At 41.0% G+C, this 11,367-nt stretch overlaps 1 protein-coding gene across 1 annotated transcript; it reads right to left on the bottom strand.

Annotated features, from left to right (window-relative positions):
* Positions 1-931: 931 nt before the first annotated feature.
* e2f4 (E2F transcription factor 4) lies at positions 932-9,673 on the bottom strand. Its single transcript, XM_003447094.5, has 11 exons — positions 9,263-9,673; positions 7,454-7,563; positions 6,589-6,750; positions 4,450-4,493; positions 4,291-4,355; positions 4,016-4,204; positions 3,831-3,909; positions 3,559-3,705; positions 3,398-3,433; positions 3,126-3,170; positions 932-2,746 (listed from the first exon to the last, which is right to left on the bottom strand). Exons 1-11 carry the CDS (start codon positions 9,425-9,427, stop codon positions 2,631-2,633), a joined length of 1,158 nt encoding a protein of 385 aa, XP_003447142.1. The 5' UTR covers positions 9,428-9,673; the 3' UTR covers positions 932-2,630.
* Positions 9,674-11,367: the final 1,694 nt, after the last annotated feature.

Below are 11,367 nucleotides of genomic sequence, written 5' to 3'. Positions count from 1 at the left end.
CATCCCTGATTAACAGACCAGTTTCCGATTTGGATTTTCATAATAAATACCCTTCCCGCGTTTCACATTAATTGAACGTTTAAATTGAAAATAAAACTAGAGATAAGGAAGAGAAAAATTAAAATGGGAACAATAACCAACGCCATATATTATATGATATTTTGCTACTTTATTGTTCATGCAGGAAACCTTTGACCGTCACATTTTTTTCTTTCGAGCGATAGAGTGCTTTTATTTTGAAACAAAAACGACATACATACCGGATGTGTCGTTGCTGCTTATGGTGAGCTCCATCATATTTTCTTTCACATTTCTTTACTAGCACATAAAATTAAATTCAAAGTTCCGGTCGCGTACAGCTGGTTACAGCCGCCCCCTGCTGTCGCTCCTTTGTCCAGCAGAAAGACTTTTGTATGTATCAGGATTAATGTCAGAAAAAAGGGAAGCAGAAACACCTCTTCCTGTCCTGCTAAAGTGCTATCAAGATATTGCTGATCATGTTCCCCTTATATGCGAAATATTTTTTCCACAGATTTTATGCCTTTGTTTACAGACAGATGACAGTAAAATTGACACGAAATGTGAGGAGGAAGATAACCGGGAGTGAGGGCCAACAGGAAGCTCATAAAATGGGATGTAATGTTTATCAAATGGCTACCATGACTCAGTTTCTCTACTTTCATCACAATGTGCAGAAGCTTTAAAGGCCATATGGAAGATACATAATAGAAGGATACTCTATACAGATGGTCCACTATGTGTTGACCAGTAGAGCTTAAGGTCTAAGAGCCTAATCCCAGAATCCCATTACTTTTATCCTTCAAGTTCATTAAAATCAGGTTACCAGTTACAGTTGGAATGAAATCAAGCCTGTACTGTAAGAAACGACCAAAGTAACAAGCCACTTAAAAAAAAACAAAAAACATGCAAATAATATTTAAGTGTTTATTGTGTTCCATTTGATGCAACTACAGCTTAGCAATTGTGATCCTGTTAAAAACTGCCTGCATACTCGAGTCTTACATGGATACAATTTGTTCAGCGACTACAGCTGAACCCCCGGCAGCTCACGACACTGTCCAAAACACAAAAACTGGATATCGACTGAGGAGAGGAGGAGTAGCGACCAGTCTGTCCACAGTGACGTCAAAAGTGCAACGACGGGAAAGGATGCTTTGCTGAAGCAGGTTTTGTCGATAAATTTCTTGGAAGAGTAGCTCCGAATCAGTGGCAAGAATCCTGTAATAATATATCTAGCTGGTATAAAAAAATAAATGCTATTCTATACAAGCAGTAGAGGGGGATATACACAGTACATACTGTACAAACATGCACGTCTTCCAGGGTAAAACAGGACGTTACACAATGAAACGATTTTAAAGAAAGCACTTATGTGTCCTTTGCGCAGAGAGAATAAACGAAGGTGAAAGGTTTAATTTAGAGTGATGGGCGGATTTTCCGCTTACAACAAAAACCATTAAAACTACAGAAAAAGGGATCTGTGCCACATATACACTTAAAAAAGGATAATTCAAGAAATACACATTTCACTGCAGCAATAAAAAAAAAGAAAGTACATCAAAAATGCCTTTTACATACAAATGATGGCATTCATATACATACATTATGAGTGAAATAGAAGTCATTTTGGAAGGAGAGGGGGAGTTTGTCCTCTGACAAACAGGAGTTAATGACTAAAATGAGCCTGATTTTCTTAAAAAAGGAGAAATTTGCGAGTTTAGAAGCACTAGTACCAGCTTGAAGTCAGTTATACAGTGAAGTTTACAGAAGATTTTTGATTTTAGGAAGCACCAAGTTTTAAATTCTAATTAAATTATGTTTTTTTGGTCCATGATTCCTTGTATCACAAATTTAAATAGCCGTAGTTTTGCATTAAGATCATGAAACTGGTACAAAAAACACTCAAACACTGAAAGATTTGAAAATTTCCCATTATTCTAAAGAAAGCAGTTCATATAAGATTACATGGTATGATTAACTGAGTGTGGCAACTTGGTTTACCTGCAAATGATTTCTCTGTGAAGTTTTAATGCGCTGGTAATACAAAATATATATTCTCTATGTACATGAGGACAGTGCATTTTAACCAGCTCTGTTTGGACTCAATGAAGTCATGCATGAACTTAGCTTGCCATGACTTAACCTGATAGTAAAAGGGTTTCTCTTAAATCCCGGAGACTTCTGACTTAAGAGATCGGTCTATACAAAAACACACTCACAGACACACAAGCACACTCGCATCAAGTGTGCCCACACACTCTCACTCACAAGCACGCGGGAAGCCGATACACAAACGTAACCCCTTATGATACATAAAAATCCCCCAAAAATATAATTACGACTCTTTTTTCCTTGGAAAATCAGTAAGTAAAATGTTTTGTTCTCGCCTGTGTTTCTTCAGGAGGCGGCACATTGAGCTGCTATCAGAGCTCAGCTGGAGCTCATCGTGTCAGTGGAGAGGTGCCCGTAAATGCTCCTCAGATGGAGATGGCTTTCCTGCACCTCCTCCCACCTTCACCGTCATGGAGGGGGAGGGGCAAAACTTGGATAAAATGAGGGCAGATTATATTTGGGCCAACTGTTTCCTGCTCTGACGGCAATCGCGGAGGTCAGAGGTTGAGAATCGGGACGTCAAACAGGTCGCACAGACCTTCTGTCTCGTCCAGGTTGTATATGTAGTCGTGGTCACTGGGTGGAGGTGACAGGCGAAGGAGAGGAGAGAACACTGGGGGTGAAAGAGAGAAATACTTGAGACCTATTATAGAGGGCTAAGGTCAGGCATCTTACAGCATGGTATAAATTATAAATACACAAGGAAATCATTTTTTCCAAAAATCTTTCACTGCAGTTTCCTTCTTCTCCATCAGTGTCGACATTTAATATTCTAATTCCAAACAGAATGTGGATATTTGTAGAGTCATCTCAACAGTTGAGCTCAACTGAATGAAATTTCTCTTGGTTCTCGAGGGATAAATGATGCTTTGATCCAAATGAGCCCAAACACGTTCTGGCTAAGATTTTCCTGCACAAACGCTCCACTTTGGAATCTTTCTGGGAATACCTGAAAAATACAAATATTCCAGCTCGTCTGTAAGCAAACATACCTTCTGATGACATCAAGTCCTCTAGCAGGTCACCACTCATGATCTCTGTCAGAGGAATAAAATCAGGAGACATTTTTAAAGCACCAAGTCTGCAGGAGAATGAAGACAAGTGGCCTGTATCAGCAGAAACTTTCCTAAGGAAACTTTAACTTCTGCAAGAAGCCAGAATGTTACGATCTGGTAAATATTTCCAATGACCAAATCTGGAAATGCATGTAGTCTTTCAATGTACAACAACTAAATGTAGCTACGTAAGCTCAGGAGAAGTTTACCTTTTGTTGGGTCAAACATTTCAGAGAAGTCCAGCACTACAGAGAAAAGACAATCAATCCATCCATCCATACATAAATAATAATAAAAACAAAACAGTATTGCAGTCAACTGTAATCAAACCTTTATTACACCAAAATGGCAGAAAAGGGTTAACACTCACACTCAGATGGACCTGACTTCATTGGTTCGAATCCTGCAGAGGCAGAAGACGACGTGGGACCGTCCAAAGAGGCGGACGACTGTAGCTGCTGAGTAACTGCAGCGGGCGTTTCGGTTGTTGGGCTGAGTGCTGTGGTGGCTGTCACCTCTGAAATAAAGGCAAGCATGACACAACAAAAACATACTTTGAGATAATGTTGGACAAAATGCAAACCACGACAGGAAACAGGGCGGGTGTTGAGAGAAAAAGTTCTAGGTGCTATTTTTCCTTACCCGTTGCTGTCTGGATGGCTGAAGGGGCCGATGTGACAGGAGCCGTTTTTGTGGGAGGAGCTACAGCTGTTTTAGGGACCTGAAGAGGAAACAAACAAGGTGGTCCAGTACTCTAGTATGAGATCACTGTTCTTATTATTGGCACTTCAGACTCACTAAACAGAGAAAATGAAATCTGTGTGGACCTGTGTGGTGGCAGTGGGCATCTGGGAGGTAGGTGTTGGAGCTGGGAGGTTCTGTAGGACGTCATCTGGAGGAGGAACGGGCAAAACAACGGGAGAGGCACTGGAGGGGTCTTTATTGACCAATAAAACTTCAATGGGACCAGATGTACTTTTAAGACGGATCTGGTATTTTCGCTGTCCATTGAGAACCTGCACACACGCACAGTCGGAGATATGAGCGAAACAACAACCGGACCCGAGAGCACAGAGGAAAATCCAGTACAGACATCACTTACAGATTCTGGTATGGGCACCTCTAGCTGTGTGCCTATTGGAGCACGGATCGCGAGGAGAGTGTCACCTGTGGAAGGAGGGCGGGGAGGTGGCGAGTGAGAAAAGTTGCTTTTGAGTGAAAGAGCGAAATGCCTGCAAATCCAAGCACGTGAAACAATTACCTTTAAATGCCCCACAGAGATCTTCATGTTTTACATAGGCCATAGTATGAATGTGTTAAGGGCCCAAAATGTAGCAGCAACCACATCTGGCACACAAACTGAAACAATCTCAACAGTACACCTTTGTACACCAACACTAAAAATGACTGAGACATTTAATATGAGTATTTGAAAGAGTCTAAGTTTAAGCTTTAAAGAAAGAAAACCTTACATCTGTAACTAAACTGCATATTTATTAGACACTCCCAGAAAGTCAAAGGTCCCAGAACACCTTATGACATCATTAGGAGAATTTCCTCAGACATTAAAAGTCTCCTCCTTGGACCACGGAAGAAATGATTCACCTGTAATTCATCCTCTCTGAAGACCTTTGAACACTAATATATAGGGTTATGGTTATCTTTCATTATGCTGCAGCTGACTGTGCAATGCAGAAATGAGTCTGACTGTGGTCTAACCTACCAGTCAAAGGTTTGGAGACGCCTATTCATTTCATGGTTTTTCTTTATTTTTACTACTTCCTACATTGTATATAAATACTGAAGACATCAAATATATGAAGCAAGATTTATGGAATTATGTAGCAAAGAAAAAGCTGATAAATAACTCTGTTTTATATTTTAGATTCGTCAAAGTAGCCGCCCTTTGCTTTGTTGACAGCGCTGCAAACCCTCGGCCTTCTCTCAGTGAGCTTCATGATGTCGTCACCTGAAATGGTTTCACTTCACAGGTGTGCCTGTCAGGGTTCATTTGTGGAATTTGTTGCCTTCTTAATGGGGTTGGGACCATCAGGTGTGTTATGCAGAAGGTTGGTGCACAGCTGACAGCCCTATTTATCAACTGTTAGGATTCATATTATGACAAGACCCAATCAACTAAGTAAAGAGAAACAACAGTCCATCATTACTTTAAGAACTGAAGGTCAGTCAGTCCAGGAAACACTAAAACTTTGAATGTGTCCCCCAAAACCATCAAGCACTACGAAGAAACTGTCTCACATGAGGACGCCCCAGGAAAGGAAGACCAAGAGTCCCCTCTGCTGCTGAGGATACATTCATCCGAGTCACCAGCCTCAGAAATCACAAGTTAACAACAGCTCAGATTAGAGCCCAGATAAATGCCACACAGAGTTCCAGTAGCAGACACATCTGCTAAGAAACCACGACTAAGGAAAAGCAACAAGCAGAAGAGATTTGTTTGGGCCAAGAAACACAAGGAATGGACATTAGACCATCTGTGCTTTGGTCTGATGAGTCCAAATTTGAGATCTTTGGTTCCACCCGCCATGTTTTTGTGCAAAGGTGAAGCATGAAGGAGGTGTGATGGTGTGGGGGGGGCTTTGCTGGTGACACTGATGGGGATTTATTCAAAACTGAAGCCATACTGAACCAGCATGGCTACCACAGCATCCTGCAGCAACATGCAGACACACCTCCAGGCTGTGTCTGGCCTATTTGACCAAGAAGGAGAGCGATGGAGTGATGTGCCAGATGGCCTGGCCTCCACAGTCACCTAAACCCAATGGAGATGGTTTGGGATGAGATGGAGCGCAGAGTGAAGGCAAAGGGCCAACAAGTGCTCAGCATCTCAGCTCCTTCAAGACTGTTGGAAACCATTTCAGGTGACGACCTCATGAAGCTCATGGAGAGAATGAGAAGAGTGAGCAAAGCAGTAATCAAAGCAAAGGGTGGATATTTTTGAAGAATCTAAAATACAAAACATGTTTTGAGTTATTTCACACTTTTTTCCTTTACTACATAATTCCAGTGTGTTCACTCATATTTTTGATGCCTTCAGTCAGAATCTACCATGTAAATGAAAATAAAGAAAAACCATTAATGATAAGGTGTGCCCAAACTTTTGACTGGCAGTGTATGCCAATACCCACAGCTGAATTAAGTCAGATCTTTGGCATTGCTCAGAGTAACATTTATGAACCTGCAGTACCCACTAGTTTATAACTCTCACACAGGTATGCACTAGATCTGCCACTGCTCTAATTAAATACTAGAAAACACAAAATGAATGTACAATCTAACAAGCAGCTTCAAGAGCAATAAAGCCATTGTGTTAAAGCAACCCTGACCACAGGACAGACCACTTCCAGCTAAAACCCACAGACTGTGCAGTGAAGGATATGGGCTGTTGTTGGAGTCATCCGTCACATTCTTGATGCTTTGCTGGACCCAGACTCTCTGCTGGTCCAGCTCGTGTTCCCGAAGGGCCAGGTCATCAAGCTCCGCCTTCAGATCAATCAGCTTATCAGCTATCTCTCTGGTGTTACACCCTGGACCAACACCCCTAAAACACAACGGTAATAGCATGTTTATGTACAGAGAGGAGATAAAGACACCTTCATGCACACACAAAACTCTTGCCCACTGATCATCTGTTTTTTATTAGAGCCTGGACTCTCAGATTCAGATTAATTTGCCTGAACCTGAAAAATTAGAAAATCTCAGAAAGTTTACTTAAGCGTAATTAAAGCTTTGATATTCTTTTCTCTCCTGAGTAAAATGAAATGTTCATTTATATTATCAGCTTACATATGTGGGGCTATCCCAGAAGTTGCAGCTACGGTAGACGTGGTCTTTCTATTATTCAGGATGTGTTATTGTAACTCAAGTGGCATTTATAGTGCTTATGGTCTGTGGTCAGTCCTATAACCCTCATGAGTTATGCAAACTGAAAGTCTGAATCTGCACTTTTCAGTTCATTAGTCATTTCTGTACTGTTACAACTAAGCTAAAGCCATGAGAGTGCAGAGATGCAAAGAATAACACCAACAGGCACCACAGTCCTCAGGTTCTCACCTACTTCGCCACCTCTCTCTGTATCGGTAGCACATACCTCTTGTGCAGAGTGGAAGGTTTGGGAGTGATGCAAGTTCTTGAAAAACATTTATGGTTTCAAACAGCTTATACCACCATTACCTAAGCACATCATCTTTCTGTCGTGAAAGCCCTGTCAATCACTTGAAGAACAAAATGAAGTGTGGACTTACTTCCACTGAATACTATTTTTGGACTTCTTCTCTATCAGTCCAATACCTTCCAGCACGTTAGTGATGTCATAGATACGCCGTTTCTGACGCACAGCCAAGGTGTCTGCCGCCTGAAAGACAGGAAAAATGCATTTAAAAAACAGACGACAGCATTTATGTAGCTAACACACAGACCATCTGTGGTATCTAGGGCAACAGGTGCCCTGCAACAAAAACCTATAAAGTCTCACCAAAAATGGTGGCATAATTTTAACTTCCTTCCTTTCTAGCCCAAATCATCTGATGTGCAACATGCTAACATTAACCATATGGCAAGTGCTGATACTGTAAGCCCACACGTTATCATCAGGACCTGTGGCTAAAGTGGACTCATGGAAGTTCCTTAATAACAGCTGTATTTAACAATTCACATAACATACATTCATATACATTCCCAACATAAAATGCTTCACCCTGCAGCACGCAAATGGCCTTTCAATTATTTTATTTATTTTTAGCCTAAATATCAGGGGAGAAAATTGGTTTCTGGCACCAAATAATTTCTGTCACTTTTTACATAAGGGCTCCATATCTCGATAACAGGATCCCTGGAAAAATGGGAAAAAAAAGTCCTTTGTTCTGTGAAAGTTACAGAGTATAACTACAGAATGGATGAGTAAATTTGTTTCATTACCATAGCTTTTTTGCACTACCTCCAAGCACTGTGCTCTCCATTGTGCGCCTTTCTATTGGTTTACATATAGACTGTATACATCTCTTCTGTTTGACATTTATTCCTGATGTCTTTACTAACATATAAATAATTTTGTTGTAAATGTACAATGGCAATAAAAGGGCTATTTTATTCTATTCTATTCTAATAAACTAGTGAAAATTAAAGTTGAAGCGACAGGGAGGGGAAAAAGGGTTGACACTTTATCAGCAATGCACAGTGCAGCTACCAGTGTCAAAAGCTATAAAGCCAATCTGCTAAGACCCAGCAGCCACTGTGATACAGTCCAAGTAATGCTTGGCTGGTCAGGCTGCCTTCTGGTTCACTGGTTTGTTTAAGAAAACATGAACGGCAGTTTGGTGAAAGGCTTCTATTTATAACACAAGCTGAGAAGTTCGGTAAAGTCTGGTTTTCACTTTAAAAACACGTTTTATACTTTACGACTTTGAAGCCAAATAGTATAAATAGTACAATATTAGACTTTTCAGACTGTCCTTTGACAGCACTAACTCCTTCTAATTATGAGTATAGAAGACCACAGTTACTTCAAGTTGATCTAAAAGCAGCTCATTATGTAATATCAGAAGCGCTTATAACAAGGATGGTGACTGAGTCGAGCTATCGAGAAGGGAATGCACTGTCCTTTAGGACACATGCTCTCCGAGTATCTGTGGGGAAACTAACACAGTGAATGCATGTCGTTAAGTGACAAGGACGTTATCAATCAGAGAAAATTTGTTCATGTGTGAAGATGCAGCAGGGTCGAGTCAAAAGAAAGCGACAAAAGCTGACCCACTTTTTAAACTTTGAATCTGCAGGGGGCAGAGTCTGAAAAGTTGACCGGTGTTCTCAAAGTTCACTTGTTGTCTTTGCTCAGTTCTCTAGCTAAAAGCTTGAAAACAACATTTAAGTTGCGTTTGAAAGTAACCCGGGTGTATTGAAACTGCAGTGCCACGAAAGAAAACCGTATCATTAGTTCGAATTAGCCTGTCATACAGCTAGGCTAGGCTAACAAGCTAGCGAAAGTGTAACGACAGCGGGCAGGCTCCAAATGACATGTGCTAGCTAACAACAAAGACCCCGGGTTGCATGCTCACAGCTTTTAGGTCCAGCACCCCGTCCTTCGCCTCCTGTAGTAAAGTCACAAACTTGGTCGTGAGCAGCCCCAGACTCTTTTCGTGCCTGCTCGGGGTCTGCGGCTGCAGCGAGTCCCCCACAGCTACCAGGTCGCCTCTGTTACTGGCCGACTCCAGCTCCATCATCACTCGGGACCAGCTCCGTACTTCCCCCTGCCTCCCCGACCAAATCCAGCCAGCGAGCCCAGGAAAGCACGCCCAGTCAGACAAGCAGAAGGCCGGGATAGCGCGAGGGCGTTCAAATGTGCTGGTGTAACCCGCGTTTCTCCAATTTATTGTCCTAAATCAAGCCGAACAGACTGAACACGGTAATTCAATGAGCGAACAGTCGGCGGAGAGCCGTTGGCCACGCGAGGTATGACGGGACGGTTCAATCATTCAAGGGAGTGTCTGCGAAAACTCCATCGTCAAAGAGCGTGGAATAAAGCGACAGCGCCAAGATTTGTAAAGTCATTACATTGTTTCTAGTCCGCCGTTCTATTGTTCGCAATTAAAGGTTAATTTCCATTTTTTTCGCTGTTATTTTCGTTTAGAGCTACAACACTGAGTTTTTTTTCGGATTAATGTAGTAGTGCTAGTTTCAGACGCACCCTTACTGACTCAAACTTGAAGAAAACACACGCACGCGTCAAAGAACGTACACGCCTACGCACGCTTGCGCGCGCGCGCAATCACTCTCTAGGATATTTAGAGTGTTTAGAAGTATTTAGAATTAAGAAGTTCTTTAAAACTACACACACACACACACACACACACAAATATCTTCAAATATGTTATATAAATAAATACTAGAAGTTGCCCCACAGACTGCACACAGCGCTCACTGGATTCATTCCACATATTTTTCGTCTGCATATTAAATGTACAATCTTGTGTTTTTTATATATTAAACGCGCTTGTACATGTATCAGTGATTCATGTTCTAGTATTTATCATTTGACTCTTCACGGCAGCTGACCAAATTCAAATGTTTATCTGCAAAAAAAGATGTGGTTGAAAACATTAAGGAAAGGCGTGGTGTACTTCTCCTTTCTGTCGGTATGCTGGTTTTGTACACTGCAGATTGTTCATTTGAATGTTTTGGTTTACCACCAACTATAAACGTCAGCCTGACGTCAGCCTGACGTTTATAGTCGTGTGAAAATGTTTTTAATCCCTTCCCGATTTCTTAGTAGTAAATTAAACAAAATCAGTGTTTGAATGATGAATATTTTATTAAGGAGTTAAAAAGCTATACAAACGTACCCGTCCCTCTGTAAATACAATTAAATTAAATTAAAAAAAATCATTCTCTAATTGCCTTGGCTTGGATAATGAGAGTCATTATCGACAAATGGAGAAAACTTGGAATAGTGGTGAAATGCAGGCCCTAGTAAAGATCGGTGACCACCCGTTGCTGACCAAAAATAAAACAAGAGTCATCTCACCACATATGGAGAAAAAAAAGGACTGATGAGACAAAAGTTGAACTTTTTGGAAGGTTTGGATCATAAAAGAGATCATCATACCAACCATTAAGCGTGGTGGTGGTAGTCTCTTGGTCTGAGGCTGCTTTGCTGCTTCGGGACCTGAATTACTTGCTGTAAGCAATGGAACTATAAATTCTCTCCCTAACAGAAACTACTGAGGAAAAGTGTTTGCCCATCGGTTCATGTTATGAAACTCAAGCGCACTCTGAATATGCTGGGGGACAATGATCTGAAACACACCAGTGAGTCCACCTCTGAAGGGCTCAATAAATATTAATATAATAAATATTACACAAATAATTGTTCTTCTTGGAATTATTGTTAAGAGAAATAAAAGTTTCCTTTAGGCAGTTGATATCATATAACCACGCCAGCCAGCCGACACTATTTTTAAACCAGTAGGGGGAGCTAGTGCCCAACGGGAAAAAATCCCAATAAGTTAAATCTTTCACGTCAGCAGATTCGTGACGGTAATAAAGTTTTTAAAAAGTCCAACACTAAACAATTAAAAATTAAAATTATTAAAATTAAAAATTATCAGAGATGCATACAGATGTCTTAGCAGTAGTGATCCAGAGTTGAAATATTAAAAATTAT

Source organism: Oreochromis niloticus, linkage group LG7 (assembly GCF_001858045.2).
Source record: "Oreochromis niloticus isolate F11D_XX linkage group LG7, O_niloticus_UMD_NMBU, whole genome shotgun sequence".
NCBI classification, from domain to species: domain Eukaryota; kingdom Metazoa; phylum Chordata; class Actinopteri; order Cichliformes; family Cichlidae; genus Oreochromis; species Oreochromis niloticus.
The sequence above is the reverse complement of the archived record's forward strand: the minus strand, read 5'-3'. Positions and strand labels throughout refer to the sequence as shown.

Bases quoted from the DNA above. Each gene is read 5' to 3' on its own strand.
- e2f4 (XM_003447094.5), bottom strand. From the start codon at position 9,427: ATGATGGAGCTGGAGTCGGCCAGTAACAGAGGCGACCTGGTAGCTGTG. The intron at 7,564-9,262 runs GTGAGCATGCAA...CCTGTCTTTCAG, and splicing joins GGGTGCTGGACCTAAAAGCT to GCGGCAGACACCTTGGCTGT. The intron at 3,910-4,015 runs GTCCACACAGAT...TTTCCTCTTCAG, and splicing joins TGCCCACTGCCACCACACAG to GTCCCTAAAACAGCTGTAGC.